This window comes from Bubalus bubalis, chromosome 6 (genome assembly GCF_019923935.1).
Source record: "Bubalus bubalis isolate 160015118507 breed Murrah chromosome 6, NDDB_SH_1, whole genome shotgun sequence".
Taxonomy (NCBI): Eukaryota; Metazoa; Chordata; class Mammalia; order Artiodactyla; family Bovidae; genus Bubalus; species Bubalus bubalis.
This window is the reverse complement of record NC_059162.1, coordinates 46,806,275-46,825,591: the sequence shown is the minus strand read 5'-3', so window position 1 is coordinate 46,825,591 and position 19,317 is coordinate 46,806,275. Positions and strand designations below refer to the sequence as shown.

The following is a 19,317-nucleotide window of genomic DNA, read 5'->3' as shown; positions in this document are numbered from 1 at the left end:
GTATTCTTGCCTGGAGAATTCCATGGACAGAGAAGCCTGGCGGGCTACAGTCCACAGGGTTGCAAAAAGTCTGACACAACTGAAGGACTCACACTTTCTAGAAAGAAATGGTGGTGAAAAAGGAGTCTTAAAAATACACATGTACCAGTTTCTAAGGAGTGAGATTTTTGGGATAATTGGTATTGATAGAAGGGGGTTAGCTTTTTTTCTACCACTGTTTTCTCTCCCTATAAAAGTTTGGCTCCACTATCAAAGTGCCTTAGGGAGATCCTTTTTGGGATAGTTCCTACCACAGGAATATCTTTTCAGAAAAGTAGTTTAAAAGTAATTATTTAGATTTCACCTTTGTTGCTTACAATTCTTCATTTCATATATTTTGAGGCAAAAACATTTAAAATATTGTGCTTTAGAATGGAATTGTCCCAATCCCAGAAACCAAAAGGTAGATGCATATGGATATTGATAATAGTCTATCATTTATTGAGTATATGTCAATACATCATTCTTAACCCTCTTGTGAGTTAATCCTCACCATTCTTAAATGAATTTATCCTTATTGCCCCCATTTTACAGATTTACAGCCTGGAACACAAATTGATTAGCAGTTTGCTCAAATTCCCATCATTAGTGAGGGCCTGAGCCAGCCAGGCAGTATGGCTCCAACAATCTGTCCTTCTAATAAACATTAAAATGAAATGTGCTACAGATTAGCTAAGCCTTTTAGCCTGCCTTTTTTCCCCCTGTGGAGTTCATGTAGAATAATGTCATGCATATAGTAAATTGGTAAGCCTGTAGTTTTAATTTCCTTCTTTTTTTATATAGTGAGATGTTTTCTGTTGCCATGACAGATTTTTTGTTGCCAAGTCCATGCAGTGTTTAACCTGGTTATTTCATGATTACAAAACCAAATATGAGTATTACTCATATACCTACTCTATAATTGGATCCAGAATAGGAGCTGTGTGCCTGTGTATTTATATATATATGATCATTCATATATATATGATATATGTAAACCAATTATATATGGTCATTCATATACATGTGTATATTATATGATAGTAAACTGAATTTATATTTTTATTTTTTCACAAAATATACATTAAAACTTACATACCAAAGTCTTAAACTTAGCAGAATCCTAATCTATAATATTCTAAGACTATAGCAAAGACAGTTGTGGCCAGAAAATCACACCAAATAATTCATCTATTGCAGTCACGTTTGAAAGCTCCAAGAGACCAAAATAATTACTCACAAATATGAAAACATCCTAGAAATATTTCCTGGAAGTACTGAACCACACCCATTTTAAAGTATATCACTGAGTCTCAAAACTAACAAAAGTTTTTAAAAACTACATAATTTAAAAGCCAGTATTTTATCATTTTCAACATAAATCAGAATTTTTTTCATCCAAAGTTCATGAAAATACCTGTCCAATAACTTTGATTTTCTCATTTTGTTTCTGTTTTAACATCTAAGAGTTTAGAAACTGTAGTTGAGCTTGCCTACTTTTCCATGTGTGCATTTTTAGAAAACGTTGAGTTCTTTGGATTATTAAACTATCCTCTATTTTTCTATGGCTGAATTTTAAAAATACTGGGTTTTTCCAGTTTTCAAAATATCTCTTCTAAAAAGGAAGTTGCAAGAGCTGAAGTTGAATTGTTCATTTTTAAATTTGGATAAAATTTTCACTTGTGAATCACAAATTAACTTGAAGCAGTGACCTTTTAAAGAGTTTATTTAATTCTGTTAGTATATTTTAAATAATATTTGAATTAACATTTTAAATCGGAAATTTTTTTTTTTTTGACTTCTGAGCAAATGAAATGGTAATAGCATACTTTGAAGATACAATGGGCGATAAACATTAGGAGAAAAACATTAATGCATGAGTTTGCATTTACTTATACACCAGCATTCTCAAATGGAATAAACTTGTAACTGTAGTACTAAAATGTAAATTCATAGGCCGCTTTTTAACTATCTTGGATGCAAATTTTCATTCCCGAGTTCCTAATGGGTGATAATACAGTCTTTGCTTAACTGATTTTGTTATGGTCATTGATTATGTTGTTCTCAGCTGTAGCTTTAAGGAATTTCTTTTACTAATCCCGTATTTACCTTCTCCTTTTCCATGATAGCCTGTCACATATTTGAAAACATTTTTCCTATTTATTCTGGCTTCGTATTTTTAAAGCTAAACAGCCTGAGTTCAGTGGTAATCAACTTCCGCCTTTAGATATAGAAGATAATTCTAAATCAAATCAGATGGTAAATTTAATCTTAAAAAAATTTTGTTTTTAAGAGTTGACACTTATGTATATGTGGTACAACTAAAACAAAGAAAAGCCTTCTAAAGTATATTACTACTGTCTCTGCAATTAGTAGAATAAAAAGTATGTATTGTGACCAAATATGAAATGCGCCTCTTATCTGAAGGAGGTAAATATTATACAGAAGGTTTTGAGTCTCTAAAGATGCACCAAGAAAGCAATAGATACATATAGGAAATTTCATATAGATTTTTTTGTGTGAGTTCTTCCTAGCTTCATATTTCTCTTTTCATTTGTCAATATTTCTTTTTCCTGTTAATCTTAATTTTAAAATGGTATTTTATCTCTGAGTCTTCCTTTCCTTTTTTGCCCCCTTGTGAATTTTTCTTACCCTTAAGTAATTGCACTGAGCTTTTCACATTCCTTGAAGGATTCTGCCTCAACTCAGTGGCATCCTGCTTTATTCATTCATTGCATTTTTTGATGGTTTTAGCACTGTGCTGGGTACTGTAGGGTCTCAGAGAAATTACACAATTTCTGTGCTTGTAATCTGGCAGCAAGCATCTGAATATATATCTATTATGAGGCAAACTGAAATATGTAATAGTTATTATAGTATTAGAGCATAATTAAACAGGCACTTTATCATCCAAAAGAGAAAGTTGAAGGGCATTGTAGGCCAAAAGCCATTTGATTGGGATAAAAGGACAGGATTTATTTCTTTTTACTTACTTTTTGTTTGTTTTTAGCTATGTCGAGTCTTCATTGCTGTGTGAGGGCTTTCTCCAGTTTGCAGCGAGCGAGGGCTGCTCTTCATCGTAGTGTGCGACTTCTCCTTGTGGTGGCTTCTCTTGTTGTGGAGTTCAGGCTCAATAGTTGGGGTTCACGGACTTAGTTGCTCTGCAGCGTGTGGGATCTTCCTGGACCAGAGATTGAACCCATGTCCCCTGTATTGGCAGGCAGATTCGTAACCACTGGACCACCAGGGAAGTCCAGAAGAAAGGATTTTGAAAACATTGCATGAGCAGATGTGAAGAAAAATATATCTTGCATATTTAGGAAGTGACAAGTATTCAGTTGTGAATGAGGCATAGGGGCAAAGGAAAACATGAAAGGCAGTGAGGAGAAAAAGAATTAAGTTTGGGTCAGGATTTTAGAATGGATGCTATCCTAAGGAGTATACTGGAGACTATTAGTCTAAGTAAGATAAAATTGTGAATCTATACTAGGGATAGAAATGAGAGTGGAAAGAAAGAAACATGGAGAAAATTAAACATAAAAGTAGTAAGACTTGGAATTTATGATATGATGACTCATGAGGAATTAAACTTGAGAAGTCGACCTAGACAGTAGGATATTCATTCCTAAGACTTAGGCAAGAGTTCTTTGGGGTTGAGAATTTGAAAGGCCAGAGGATTCATACCTAAAACTTTGGTTTAAAGAGATCAGATCAGACAGAGGGCTTGAGGATGGGGAGAAATGGGATAAAGGTGGACAAAAAAATACAAACGTCCGGTTATAGAATAAATAGTACTAGGGTTATAAAGTATTACATGATAAATATAATTTACACTGCTGTATGTTATATATGAAAGTTAGAGTAAATCCTAAGAGTTCTCATTACAGGAGAAAAATTTTTTTCCTGTTTCTTCTTGTTATCTGTGAGGTGATGGATGTTCACTGTACTTAACTGTGGTGATCATCTCATGGTGTATGAGTCAAATCATTAGCCTGTCTGTACACCTTAAATTTATACAGTGCTGTATGTCCATTATCTCTCAATAAAACTGAAAGAAAAAAAAAAAACTTTAAGATTCCCAAGTGTAGAAGAGCAGGAGGGCTAAAGTCTTGAAACTTTAAGCAGTGTACATTTATGTTGTGGGAAAAGAAGCAAGAGATCAAGGGATAAAATAAGATTAAAATTAGAAGTGCTTTTTCAGTTTAGTAGTGACCATAAAGTTTATTCTTATTCATAAGAATGGGTATAAATCAAATTATAATGAATTAGGAATATAAATATGATAAAATATTTACTCCTCTTTGAAGTAATGCACTCTTGGAAGGAAGGAAAAATGGGATGGTAGTTGAAAAGCAAGGAAGTATGCATAATCATTTTGAGTGTAGGCTCAAAATCCAGACATCCTCAATTCAAAATCTGGCTCAGCTTTGCTGTCTTAGATTTCACATTTGTCATGGATATGATAGTAATCCCCATGTTCTAAAGCTAGTGTTGTGAGGATTGAATGTGTTAATGCATACAGAGAACTTTTCACAATGCCTGACTATATATAATGAGTGGAAATTTCATATTAGCTAGTATTTGTTTTGAAGGCTAGCTTAAATCCTAGAGTTGACTGTAGTGGATTGGATTGAGAATAATGGAAGTGTTGAGGCAAAATATATAGAAAATTTTTAGGACCATTGTGAGAACTAAAAGGAACTTCCGTCAAGCTCACATAGAAATTTAGGAGCAGAGTTGGAGCCAGAACTGAAGTTGTCAGTTTTTTACAGTCTGTATTCTTTCTTCTCACCATTTGTATCTTCATAAAGAAAGGGGAACAGATGAAAGAAGGGAGAACTTTTGAAGTTGGTTGAACATTTTGAGGGAATTCTCATCTCAGTCTTCCAAGATATTTGCTGAACATAAGAAGGAGGGTCGGGTACAGGAGTCTAGTGGATTTTTAGGGAATTCTTGAAAACAGACTAGTAAATCAGCTAATGTTGAATAACAAAATGTGGACTCATGTGCTTTTTGAGTGTGTGTGTGTGTGTGTTTTCACTTTAATATTTTACAAACCCAGATGAAGACATGTCCACAATATAAGATTTAATTTATCCAAGCCTGGCACAGTAGAGCATTAACAGATTAGTAGCAAGCAAGCCAAAATGCTCCAGCTACATAGTAAAGTCTAATCAAGGGAGAATAGAAAGGGAAGTGGATTTGTCATATAGTCTAAAAATGGCTTAAGTGGTTGGTATAGAAGTAGAATCAAGAAGATGGAAGAATGAAGTCAGGAAAGAGGATTTAAATGTTAGCAATGAATGGCGAAAGAAGAAAGAAAGATGTAGCAGAAGAAGTTGACAAAATAGATTGATACAGTAAAATCAAGGTAGAAGTTAAGGAATCATGAGACCAGCATGTCGGACAGATTGCAGGATGACAAGAGCTGAGCGAGGAGAAGGAAATAAGGTGTGAAAGTTTTTATGTCAGGAGAGACAATGTCCCAGTGACTGTTTTGATGAGAGATGTTTACATGATATTAACCTCAAAGGCATTCTAATTGGTGATAGAAGAACAGCAGTTGGAAAGTAACATTGGATGGTGGGATAGTAGGATGAATAAGGCATCCCTTATTTCCCTTTCGGGAAGAGTTGAGGGAGATAAAAATGAGAGTTATAAGAGAAGTTTCATTAGGATCAAGCAAGCTTTTAGTTAAATGTTTTCTCTAAGGAACACATTGAACAAAAGTGAAATTGTTAATGACAAAAGAAAAATGGGTTCTGGAGGCTAAAATAGAAATTGAAGGGAAAGTTGGTGGGAGAGGAGGAATGGGTTGTTTCAGGAAAGAATAGCAGTTGTCATTCTTGTCAAAGGTAAAATTTTTATTTTCAAATCAGGAGATATATTGTAAAAACTGCCCTCCCCACCCAGGACCCTATACTACATGAATTAGGATAAACCTCAAAAGTCCCACCACCAAATCCTCTGTTGAGTCATATATGAGAATAACAATCAACAGATAGATGTCTTGAACAGGGAAAAGAAGTATAAGATGAAAAAATAATGGTATAATTGACATTGGATGGAAGTTTTAGAATAGGAAATGAAAGGATAAAACAAGTTATGCATCTTTAAAAAGCGTAGACAAAACTGCCATAGTCAAGAGGAGCCTTAAGGAGACATGACTAAATTTAATAATAGCATCCTGAAATAAAAAACATGAATGCATTCTGTGCTGTCATGTCTGACTCTTTGCAACCCCATGGACTGTAGCCCACCAGGCTCCTCTCTCCATGGAATTTTCCAGGCAAGAATACTGGAGAGGGTTTGCCATTTCCTTCTCCAGGGGATCTTCCCAACCCAGAGATCGAACCCGTGTCTCCTGCTTTGGCAGGCAGATTCTTTACCACTGCACCACCTGGGAAGCCAAGAAAAGAGGACATTAGATGCAAATTAAGGAAGTATGAATATTTTATGGACTTTAATAATAACATTAATACTGGCTGATGAATTGTAGCAAGTATATCATACTACTGCAAGATGTTAATAATGGGGGCACAGGGGTGCCCAGGTTATGGGAATTTTGGAGAGTGTTTAATTTTTCTACAAATCTAAAACTGTTCTAAAGTAAGCTTATTAAAAATTACAGATAAAATTGGCAAGTGGTTTAAGAGAAGTTACCAAAAACAGTTTAATTCTTTGTTCTGTTGTGATGGACAAGGAATGTCTGTGTGCCTCAGCAGAATGTGACCTGAGGGGATAGAGGGATAGATGTATAACTTAAAATCACTTTATCCCCATGGACTTTGAGTCTCTATCAGATAGATATGTGGCAGTGTGGCCATCAGTTTCAGTGGGGGAGTGGCTAGTAATGTGTCAGAACTATTACAGGAAATTTATAAAATGGCTGAATTACTCAAAATGCTGCGTGGCCCAGCTAATGAAGATCATTTCACATAGAAAGGATCCCTGTCACATCTTCCTTTTCTTTAGCATCTGGTAGTATATGAAGCTCTTTGATGTTACTTGATTCTTACAGCAATAGCAGTTCTAGAAGTAAAACAAGTGCTTTTATCCCCCATCATCAGTATGCATAGATAGTGTTTTTTACAGCATATTTGCTACCTTAAAGATGTTAATCATTCAAATTGTTTTTACAGCTAAAAGTAATTCATTAGAGGCAATGTGTATACCATGTTCTATATGTTTTTTTTACAAAGAGAAGATAGTAAATGTATTGTTTTCTCTCGTGGCTAAAAGTTAACATTACTATGAAAAATACAATACAGAATTTCTTTCCAGAGTTTATTATTACAGTATAAATAGTGCATCATGAAATACTTTGTAGGTTTTTGTTTTTATGTAGCAGACGTTGAAATTTACTGGTTGACAGAATTTTTAGAGAAGAATATACTGAAAGAAATTGTGGGATCTATCTTCAGAGGCTTTTAAAGGTCCAGTAAAAACTGCAAGACTATTCTAGTGACTTAGAACTGCAAAAGATGACTGAAATAGTTTTTCTAAGTTACCCGCTTGGGAGAAGGAATAGTGAAGGAGAAGTACACGCTAGTGGCACTAAGGACAGTGACTCCCCTCATCTCTGAAAGTATTTTGCACCATGCTCTGGACTGCCTAAAAGGAAGGAAGATCATTTGGCAAGATGATAGATCATCTGGCTTAGTAGCAAGTGATCCAGCATGGTAAGAATAAATGGAGAAATATGGAGACTGTGAAGTAGCATTTGGGTAGTAGCAACAACATTGGGGACGTCACAGCTTACATTCCGCTTTTTGCTAAGCTTTCCATTGCTGCTTTACTAGAAGGAGGTAAATTGTATCTGCTTTGAGTCACAAAATTTCATGAGAAAATTATTAGTCTCGTTTTTACTCAAGTGTAATGTTTATTAAAATCTGGCATTAAGTCAGGTTTTTTCACACTTAAAAGGGGGCTTTTAGCCTAGACTTTAATTCTTAATTACTATTTTAAATTAATTTTACTTATTCTTTTAATTCTCTGATTATTTTTCCATGATAAGGCTTGATGATTTAAGTAATATTGTACTACCAAGGTATCTCCATTATAAATCCTAGACTTAAAGTTTCTTTGAACAAAATTTCCATCATCTTTGAATATTTTGGTGAAGTTTTATGATTGTTTAATTGTGTATTGGCATGGTAGAGATGTATTTTAGAAGAAACCATTTTCTATAGAAATGAAGCGTTTGTTTACCTAGACTGTTGTTTGTAGACTGATATAGCAAATGTATTGATGTTTTATACGTGTTTCATGAATTACTAGTTTTTCTTGAATTGGCAACAAAGAAAAATGATAAATTACTTAGAACTATAATTTGGGAACCTACATATCTCAGAATATGCAGGAACAAAGTGACTGTGAGTACATACCTAGGAATTAGGAATGTATCTTTACATTGGCAGCATTTTAAGATATCCATTGAATGTTAAATGGAAACAACCTATGAAGTATAACGGGATCTATGGCATTTAACGTGGAGAAGTTAGTAATACCATAGAATAAAGTGGTAGATCCTAAAAGGAGCTAAAGATGACTTAGTATGTATAGTAATGATTAGACATGAGGAGTTTCTGTGTTAAAATTAGATCCTTATTTCTGCACTTACTTTAAAAATGAAATTGATGAATAGATGAAACAAGATTGGCCTTGAGTTAGTAATTGTTAAACAGTTATGATGGATACATGGGGCTCATTATTCTAGTCTCTGTACTTGTGTATATGTTGGAAATTTTCCAAAACAAAGACTGAAAAATATAAAAAATAAAAGTGAAGAAATAATAAAAAGGGGGGGACTCCCAAAATATTGTATTGGGGGAGAAAAACCTGTAAACTCACCCAGAGCTTGAACATATATGAGAAACACCATTCCACTGATGAAAGGTACTCAGTAAAGATCAAAGGAAATCTGAGGGAAAATTTTTACAAGTCGAAAACTAAAGAGGTTAAGAATTGTCAATCCTGAAGAAGCTTCAGCCTGCCAATAAAAGGTCATAGTAGTTTCTGTAAAGTAAAAACATAAACGTGGCTAAAAGAGTAAGATCTGACACCAGAGTTAACAGTACATCCTTATGACATGTACAAGAAAGCTGAAAAGAAGAAATAAAACATGAACTTATGGGACAACAGTACTAAGGGCCAGTTCTACCCAGGTATGTCATGAATTAATTTTATATAGGTTGAATGTTTATCTCCTTTATCATGGGAAGAAAAAAAAAACACGTAATTTTTTTTTTTTTTAGTGAACTAATATTTATTAAGAAATAAGTTAGTATGTAAGAATATAAGGAATGAAAGGAATCAAAGTTTATTAATTGTTGAAAAGTAGATTAAAGATGCTGAGACAAAGGGAATTCTGTGGAATAAATGAAGAATCCTGAAGATGACAGAGCAATAGTAAGACTGGAAAGTAGAACAGTAGAAATAAGAAGGAAATGTTCAAACTGGTAGGTAAAGGATAGGAAAATACTAGTGTGCTATATTGACTTTCTCTTATTCTTTCTGTGGGGCAAATGTTGTGTTTGAAAGACTTATATTACACCTACCTGAGTATGGAATTAAGGAAAACAAATTTTGGTAAGATTTTCTTTAGGTCAGTTGAATACATTATATAATGTATGTTCAGGGTGATTTGTTTCTAAGAATGAAGGATTTGCTATATATGTTTTGTGAGCTATAATTGTCTCATTTCAAGTAAGTTTCTGAAGAAGATAGCACTTGTTATTTTTTTTTAGATTTGACTCCTCACTATGTGAACCATGGAAGTGAATTTTATAAGTCTCTGACTTGGAAGTACATTGTTTTTGCTTTGTTTGCTTTTCCATAGGAAATGGAATGTTATATATTTAATTTGTGACATAATACAGGTATGTACCTTGGTTCTAATACTTAATGATTTCATTGAAACCAGTGAATTTTCTCTGCTACTTACAACAAACAATTTTTCTAAATGTTACAAAAATTAACTTTCAGGAACCATTTGGAACGGTCGGCCCCAAGCCATCAGCCATCGTGCTTAAATTGGTTTTTGTAAACGACTTGTGTGTGTTTCGTAAAATATGCTTTATTTTAAAATTAGGGCTTCCTGTTGCAGCTGTTCCAGGAGCTCTGAGTCCTTTGGCCATTCCAAACGCTGCTGCAGCAGCTGCTGCAGCTGCTGCTGGCCGAGTGGGTATGCCTGGAGTCTCAGCTGGTGGCAATACAGTCCTGTTGGTTAGCAATTTAAATGAAGAGGTTAGTAAAATAATTTTCTAATGTCTATTTTTTAACTCCATTTCATTTGTGAAAGTTTTTCATGTTTATTTCATTTTGCACTTGCCTTTCTTTTTATGTACATTCATTAGTCAAAGTATTTTCTGTGTGTTTCTACTTCCAAATAAAATCTATGTACTTGTTTAGGTAATACTTTATTTCTGTAGCTAGTCATATCTCTTTTAATATATATATATATATATTTTTAACCTAACTACCTATTTTTCCTAAGAAAAATATGGTGAAGTACTATAGTTTGGCTTTTTATCTTTTTGTTGTTCTCAAAGGCAAATATCTAATTTGCAGATGTAACTGTAAAACAATTTTGCTCTTTGCCTTTTCTAATTATTTGCTTGTTCATTTCATGCTTATGTGTCATTGCATTTTTTTAAATCTTATTTTATGTGAACTACTCTAATACATTTTTCTTTGAAGGTTCTTCCAAAGATCTTGACGAGGCACTCTTCCAGTCTTTCTTAGTAATTTTTTCTTTGCAGTTATTAGTCATTGTCTTCTAAAAATATTTTTCAACTTTACCTCTCCCCAAACCCCTCCCACCCTGTTAAATAAAATTTATTGCTGAGTTATTTTCTTTAGTTGTACATTTTATGTCTGGTATATTTTATTTTGATTGCTATGGAAGCTGGTATGAAATGTGGGAAGCTCAGTGTATCAGTTTATGATGTCTAATTTGAATATTTCATTTTTAATTGGCCTCTGTTAATACGAACATTAAGCTATTTTATCATTTAATACTATAGTCATTCACAGTTGTGCATGCTAAAATGTTTGAATCAGAGTGCCTTTGATTTTCTTTTAAGAATTTTGCCTGCATTTCATAACCAGCCATGCTTATGCAGTTAAAAGTTCAAAGTTTAAAATTCCTATGCATGCTTTCCTTCCCTATGTTGAGATGAAATGCTGTAATTTACTCTTTGATATAGATGTACTTTACCCATATTTGTCTTGGATGACTACATTTTACTCAGTTTTTCTTGTACAGTACATAAACCAACCATTTTCTGACCAAATCCTGCATTTCCTATGTACTGACCTATATTTTATTTTTTTTTTTGTTCCCCGATTCCTTATTTTTTTCTTCTGCATTGCTGTTTCCCTTCCCCATTTCATCCTTTTCCCTGTGTGTTCACCTTCCCTTTCCTTGTCTTTTCCCAAATGCCCATTCCCTTCCCTGTCTTATCCTTTATTTTCCTTGTCCTTGTCTTCATTCCCTGTCTCCATTCCCTATGTTCATGCTTCTGTGCTTGAACAAATGTTCCTCGGACCAACTTGCCCCAATTAACCGCCTTGAACCATGATCCATGACCACCTCACCATTCTGCGGGAACCACCCTTCGTTATGGATGATCTGTTCATCTCCGCTCTTCCTCGACTCTTCTCTCTTCTTGTCTTACGCTGCTTGCTCTTCTCTCCTTCTAAAGATGGTTACGCCCCAAAGTCTGTTTACCCTCTTCGGTATGTTATTGTTAGCACTATACTTTTATTATTGATTTGATTTTTTGTTTCACCTTAATTCTTATTTGTAGCTAGCACTTTGGCTTAAAGTTGAATAGTAAATCTTTTGCTATTTTTCTTTGCTATTTAAAACTTTCCATAGACACAAAATTTGTTTTAATGCATGCTGATTTATTTTGCATGGTCTTTAATTTAATATCATTCACATAGCTTTGAGGGTTTATCAGAAATTATTCTTTTCAAAATTCACTGTTCAAAATCTTGATCTTCTTTATTCATTTGTGAGAATGATGAGTTTGAATGAGTGATCATGTTGATGTCTGAATGTTTCATTAATATGTCAGAAAGATAATCTTTAGCTGACTTGCACATAAAAATTAATTCCATTTTTGGATTACCTCTCTGTGGCTCCAAAAAAGGTGTTTATGGAGATGTGCAGCGTGTGAAGATTTTGTACAATAAGAAAGACAGTGCTCTAATACAGATGGCTGATGGAAACCAGTCACAACTGGGTAAGAATAAACTATGTGTCATCTATACGGCTTCAATCTGATTTCAAATGTATAATGTAAACCTGTGAATAAAAACAAATTCCTTTATATCAGTAAGAAACTGTTTATTAATAGCCAGGGTTCACAGTGTCTTGTTAATTTTCATATTTTCATGTGTATAGTTGTACATGATGAACATATTTGTATTTTTGTGCTATTCTCTTACCATTTCTTGCTCAGAGTTTAATGGAAAAAGGTTTTGGCTTCAAGATTGAAATAACAGTTTCACCTAAGAATTATGATATATATATTAAAAGATTCTTAGCATTTTTCATTTTTGGTTACTCCCTATAATTGAAGTTAACTGTTCATATAGTCCATGGGATCCTGATTAACGCCATGTTAATTTAATTCTTCTAAGGTCATTTGAAAGTATTTGAACTTAGTAAAGAGTTACATGAATGTATTTTAGAGATAGCAGGTTACTATAAAATGAAAAACTTAAACCAAATGCCCCACTTTAATCCTTTTTGGAACCTTAAAATGTACTTCAACAAGTTGCACTTACATTATTAGATAAATGATCACTTAATTAGCGTCTCATTCAACTTCATGCATAAAGTCAAATCACATAAATCCAGAAGGTAGTTGCATATTCACAGTGTGATTGACTGTAAATGTCAGTATGATGTTAGCTTATAATTCTGTTCATTAAGATGTGGGGATGATGGTACCCCAGACCGTGTGTACTCACATCATTAATTTTGAAATTTGCCATTTTTGGTGTAAAAACTAGTGTATTTGTGCTATTATATCCAGTGAGATTCACAGACTAACAACATGATAAACCAGACCTTTTAGCCTTTGGCATCAGATAGAAGTTTGAAATTCAGTTTCTTACCAGCTATTAGGGTAGCCCAGGCAATGTATTGTCGGCAGCCCACACCAGTACTCTTGCCTGGGAAATCCCGTGGACGGAGGAACCTGGTAGGCTATGGTCCATGGTGTTGCTAAGAGTCAGACATGACTGAGTGACTTCATTTTCACTTTTCACTTTCATGCATCGGAGAAGGAAATGGCAACCCACTCCACTATTCTTGCCTGGAGAAACTCAGGGACGGAGGAGCCTGGTGGGCTGCCGTCTGTGGGGTCGCACAGAGTCGGACACAACTGAAGGGACTTAGCAGCATCAGGCAATGTGTAAAATTTTATATATCTGGCTTTCCATTTTAAAAAATGGAGATGTCTGTCTTTAGTGGAAGTTATATAAAAGTGCTGATTGTGTCATTGTGTGTTTGTGTGTGTGTTAGTCATTCAGTCCTATATGACTCTTTGCAGCTCCATGGACTATAGCCTGACAGGCTCCTCTGTCCATGAAATGTTCCAGGCAAGAATACTAGAGTGGGTTACCATTCCCTTCTCAAGGGATATTTCTGACCCGGGGATCAAAGGCAGGTCTCCTCCTGCATTGCAGGCAGATTTTTTACCATCTGAGCCACCAGGGAAGCTCCTTGATTATGTCATAGATGCTCATTATTCTTTTCTTTTTCTGCTTATGTACCCTTCTGTACTCTGGTTAGGGATAGTCATTGTCATTATTTTTATGTACTTTATAAGAAGCCTTTTACAGTGTTTCATAGTTGACAAAGCAGTCTCAAATGTTTGATTTCTTTTTTCTCATTGTGTGAACTGTGGGTGGTGTCTGTTGTTCAGTCGCTAAGTCATGTTCGATTCTCTGCATGCCAGGCTCCTCTGTCTTCCACTATCTACCAGAGTTTGCTCAAATTCACATCCTTTAAATCAGTGATGCTATCTAATGATCTCATCCTCTGTCACCCCCTTCTCCTTTTGCTTTCAGTCTTTCCACATTACCCTTATAAATAAGGGATACACAGTCATTATGGTTGAAAGTACCTGTTCAATCAAATTCTTCTGGATGCTTTTTGGTTTCTTATATATGGACTGTTTAAATGATGCTTTAATTTTTACTATACTTGTATTAGTCTGCTTGGGCTGCCATAGCAAAATACAACAAACTGAGCGACTAAAACAACAGAAATTTATTTTCTTAAGTTCTGGAGACTAGTAGTTAGGTGACAACAGATTTGGTTTCTGGAGAGGACTTTCTTCCTGGCTTGCAGACCAGCTCCCTTCTCCATATGTCCTCACACTGCCTTTCCTGGGAGCCTTCCTCAGCCTCTAAGGTGCTGATAGCTTTTCCTGTACTTACAAGGACATCAGTCTTACTGGATTAGGGCCTCACCCTTATGACCTCTTTTAACCTAAATTCCCTCCGTAAAGGCCCTGCCTCCAAATAGTCACATTGAGAGGTTAAAGCTTCAGTATATGAAGTTTGGGATAATGCAATTCACTGCCTAACAGTATTTATTTACATTTTAAAATGTTTTATCCCTAATTTTTATAAATTAAAAAGATAAAATTTTTATCTTTTCACTAAAGCTTTGCTTACGTAGCATGACGTAGTTTTTGGACTATATGTAGTGGCAAATTTCTCATTGCTGATAGGTTAGATTTTGCTTTCTTGAAGTATATCTCCATAAAAATATGGACTCACAGCATTAATGCCTTTAAAACACACACAAATCCTATGCAAAACTAGGATGTGCTATTGAAAAAAATAAGTGAAACTTTTTTTAATATACTTTGTTTATGAACTCTGTTCTTCTTGGTTTTCATGGGACTCTATTTGGGAAATACTCAGTTGTTGTATAAGCAAATATTTTTTTGTTCAGAAAGTAGTATGGGAGAAATAAATGGCAAGGTATAGTCAGTAGTAGTCAAGTGTGAATGGAATTATTGCAAATCTTAGAGGCCATGTTAAATTATTTTAGACCAGAATTTTTAAATTTGCAGACATTAAAGATGTTTCCATTTCTACTATAGCCTATTTAATTAATATACTAGAATTTTCTTAAATTAGGTAGTTTAGGAATAACAGAATTTGTAAATTATGTTTGAAATAGTGTACTGATCTTCAGTGATTAAATGAATTCTCAGGAAGTACCAAAGAGTAGTTCTTTGTTAAAATAATTATCTTATTTCTCCAATTTGTATTTTCAAGAACTACTTACAAAAGAGCCTCAACTGTTTTTATTTCATATGTAGCTGCCATCTTAAAAGTATAGTTTTTCATAATAGATCTTTACCTACTCTCTAGCAAAATGTGCTGTAGAGGGAGTATTTATAACATGCAGCAGTGTTAAATATATTTGTTATGTTGTACATTACATCCTTAGTACCTCTTTATCTTATAACTGGAAGAGTAAATTTGATTTTACAAATTAGGGAAGCTATAAATGAAAAAGATTTTTCAGAATGGTACCTTATACTTTTATAGCATTTTCCTTTTCAGACCTGTTTTATATTTAACTGGTTTGTTCTATACAAGTAAGTATGACAAGATGCATGGATTTAACAAGTTCTGGGTATCTCCTGTGTCAGACTGTGTACTGTAGTGTACTAATCAAATTAAAAACATTTGAGAGTAGGGATTTTGTTCTCAGTTCCCTGCTCTTCCATATTGTCTTTACCTCTCTGTTGTTAATACTCTAATACTTTGATTTGAGTAGTCAAATAGACGTTCAGTTTAGCTAAACTATATGACTTATGACATGGTTTTCTTCAGTTGTGACTACTTGAATAAAACATAAAACTGTATAACTGTTCTCTAATCTCAGACCAGTTCATTTAGTTCAAAAGTAACCCAACTGCTGCCTCAAGAAGTAGGCATGTGATGTTCTGTGTTTAGGCACTGTGCTGTGTGCTGGGGTAGAGACACTGGTTCCTGCTTTCATGTATTTTACAGTCTGAAGGAGGATGATAATTAAAAAGTGATGAATTTATAAAAAGAAATAGAACTGTATGGGGACTATCTACTAAGGTTCTGAACCTTTTCTGAAGAGTGCAGAAAGGGTCCTCTTTAGGAAATAACACTGACAAATAGCTTAGGAAAGATTGTGAAGGAGAGAGGAAATTGTTATAAATAGAAAAGCATGCACCAGGCTAAAGGTTAAATACTAGCATTTGTTTAAAAAAAAAATGTTTTGTACACCTGAAAACTTAAGTACAAGGAGGATAGTACTAAGATAATGTAAGTTCCATGAGGGTCAGGATGGTTTTTATATTACCATTTGATTCTCAACACTAACAAAGTTACTAGTATTATAAATCATCAATAAAATATTTATTCAGGGAGGCTTGAGAAAGATGTTAGGGTCAGACTGAGAAATGTAGAAGACATGTTGAAGAATAAGTTGAGGCTTCATCCCTAAGGATTTTAAGCAGGTAGTGACATAGATTTGTATAGAACGGAGGAACATAGAGAACAATCTAGCAAGATGAATTGGGAAACTGATTTGAGTTATACAGATAAAAAGTAATGGCAGTGAAAAGTGTAGAAATAGATGAATTTGAGGGATAATTAGGAGAAAGGGTTACATAGGACTTGGTAATTAGGATGTGGAGCAGAAGGGAGAAAAAGTTAAAGTTTCTAAAGTTTCTTGGGCATTATCAGCAGGACTGTCAAGAAACTCATTCTGGGTTTTCATTCTATGAAAGAAGCTGGCTTCTTTGCCTCAGTGCCTTGTTGAGTGCAAATGAATTTGTTTTGTCACCAGTGGCTATTGTAAATTCATGATTTATTTTAAAACCATAGCAAAATTAGGTATTTCAACTATTCTAAGAGTTATTGTAATATTTTTGCTTTGGATGTTGATATTGTTTATTAATAGGCATTCTTCCTCTTTATAGCCATGAATCATCTTAATGGACAGAAGATGTATGGAAAAATTATTCGTGTTACTCTGTCTAAACATCAGACTGTACAACTACCTCGAGAGGGACTTGATGATCAAGGGCTAACAAAAGATTTTGGTAATTCCCCATTGCATCGTTTTAAGAAACCTGGATCCAAAAATTTTCAGAATATTTTCCCTCCTTCTGCAACCCTTCACCTATCCAATATCCCGTAAGTATTAAAGATGGAGTAGTTTATTAAGGATATACATTTTAGGAATAAAATATAAAATTTTTTTAATAATGTTTTTACTCTTTTTTTTCCATCTAATTTCCCAGTCCTTCAGTAGCAGAAGAAGATCTCCGAACACTGTTTGCTAACACTGGGGGCACTGTGAAAGCATTTAAGTTTTTTCAGTAAGCAAGCTTTCTTGTCTTTAAATTAGTGACTTGATAGAAGTAAAAGTTTTCTCCAAATAGTTGTTTTCGTTTCTAGATATCTTTTGATCCTGAAATGAGCAAAAGTATTTAAGCCATTCTGATTTTTATGAAGTATCTAATTTCATAATTTTGTTTCAGAAGAGATCACAAAATGGCCCTTCTTCAGATGGCAACAGTGGAAGAAGCTATTCAGGCCTTGATTGATCTTCATAATTATAACCTTGGTGAAAACCATCATCTGAGAGTGTCTTTCTCCAAGTCAACAATTTAAAAAAGGGGGGAGATGAAGATTGAGGGTGAATCACATTGTTTGGTGTCATCACCTATTGACTGTTCAGAAAAGTGGGGACCAGAGTTTGATTTTTTGTTTTTGTTTTTGTTTTTTTCCATGCTGTTATCATTCCTTGGTTATAAAATGAAATGGCGTATGTAAAGGCAGAGTTATTAACTGCTCTCTTTCATCTGTTCTGTAGGGAAGCCATTTTTGTCTGTTTGAACTTTTAGTTTAATTTTACTTTCCTTTTTCAACTTAGTTGACATACGTGCCTTAAAAAGGAAACTAGTGTTGCTATTGTGCATTTACTAGAAAAAAGGAATTGGTTGTCTAGGGCACATTGTTAAATGGGAATTAACAATATGTTTAGGCAGGGGTGTGTAAAAAGGTTAAGTTTTTTTTTCCTCCTGCTTGGAACTTATTTTGAATTATCGGCTTGTCATATTTTTTTATTTAATCAAATAAGATACATGATACTGAAAGAATAAAGCAGCTTTTTTTTTTTTTTTTTTTTTTCCAGTTTTTACTACCTTAGGCTTTATTGCTTTAAAAAAAACATTGGCCTTTTGTATCTCACAATTCTGGTCTAGATTCAGTTATGAATGTAGGCATTAGTTAAAATTAACAAGATGCAGAGTATTACTTTCTTAAGACAACAAAGTGATTTCTGTAAGTTTGAGCCCTATGTGGAAAAGCATTGTGGAATCTTAACCTTTTTGTACACACTCTTGTGGGACGTATCATATAAATGTCAGCACTAAGTAATGTCTTGTTTGTGGCTGAATATTTTTCGTAGATGTTTTGAAGTTGACATGACTTATGTGCATTTAAATATATATTGCCATCCTTAGTTTGTAATTAAGATTTGGAATATGGTTGTGGATTTCTGAGCATGTGCAGACCGGTCTAGCTAGTTCAGGAACTGGTGCATGTATTTTTCAAAGATAAAAGAAAGTGTACTGCGAAAATTTGCAGGAAGATTAATTTTGTGGCAGTTTTCTAAAACTGACAACCAGGTGGGACCAAAGTTTATGTGCCTTTAGTCTTAATTTACCTTGCATTGTAATATTCAGTTTTAATAAATCTTCAAAATATTTTGTATTTAGGAATAGATCTGACTTTAATAAAAACATGGCTCAGAATCTACAGGTCAAATTAATTTGAACAGTTCTTGTCAATCTGAATTGTTGATTCTGTTTAAATGACCAATACTTTTTTGAAATTGATGTACTTAGTTTCAAGATTCATAGATTCTGTTATCTATGTAGACAGAATGGTCATGTATATTTTCTATTAGTTGAGTTTTTACATCTTTAGAAATGTAAAATTCAGTATAGTTTGAAAGCGGCACAATTAAAAATTAATTTTCTAACAAAGTTGGGAGGTTTGATGGTTGTTTAATTTCCTTTTGTGTGTACTCTGCTTACCTCTGTAGCATGCTCAATAAACACTTCTGTAGCTCTGTATTCACCTTTTCTGTCTTTCTCTGCTGCCTTTTCTCTCTCTCCTTTGTTTTCACTCCACTGTGCTTCTGAATTCATGTTTATTCTCTGCCAGGGTGGGAAAGGAATAATAATAATACAATTCTATGACTTT

At 34.1% G+C, this 19,317-nt stretch overlaps 1 protein-coding gene across 5 annotated transcripts in view; it reads left to right on the top strand.

Moving 5' to 3' along the window:
* Nucleotides 1-19,097, top strand: part of PTBP2 (polypyrimidine tract binding protein 2) — an 85,486-nt gene extending 66,389 nt beyond the window's left edge. For 2 of the 5 annotated variants that reach the window (XM_006044956.3, XM_025288228.2), the window contains exons 9-14: nt 10,112-10,266; nt 11,727-11,760; nt 12,180-12,272; nt 17,022-17,238; nt 17,346-17,423; nt 17,586-19,097. In XM_006044956.3, the coding sequence (XP_006045018.1) occupies nt 10,112-10,266; nt 11,727-11,760; nt 12,180-12,272; nt 17,022-17,238; nt 17,346-17,423; nt 17,586-17,718 (710 nt within the window). In that variant the 3' untranslated portion in view covers nt 17,719-19,097. The remainder of the gene's footprint in view (nt 1-10,111; nt 10,267-11,726; nt 11,761-12,179; nt 12,273-17,021; nt 17,239-17,345; nt 17,424-17,585) is intronic. The other 3 variants (XM_006044959.3, XM_006044958.3, XM_006044957.3) reach the window with 3 other exon arrangements.
* Nucleotides 19,098-19,317: the final 220 nt, after the last annotated feature.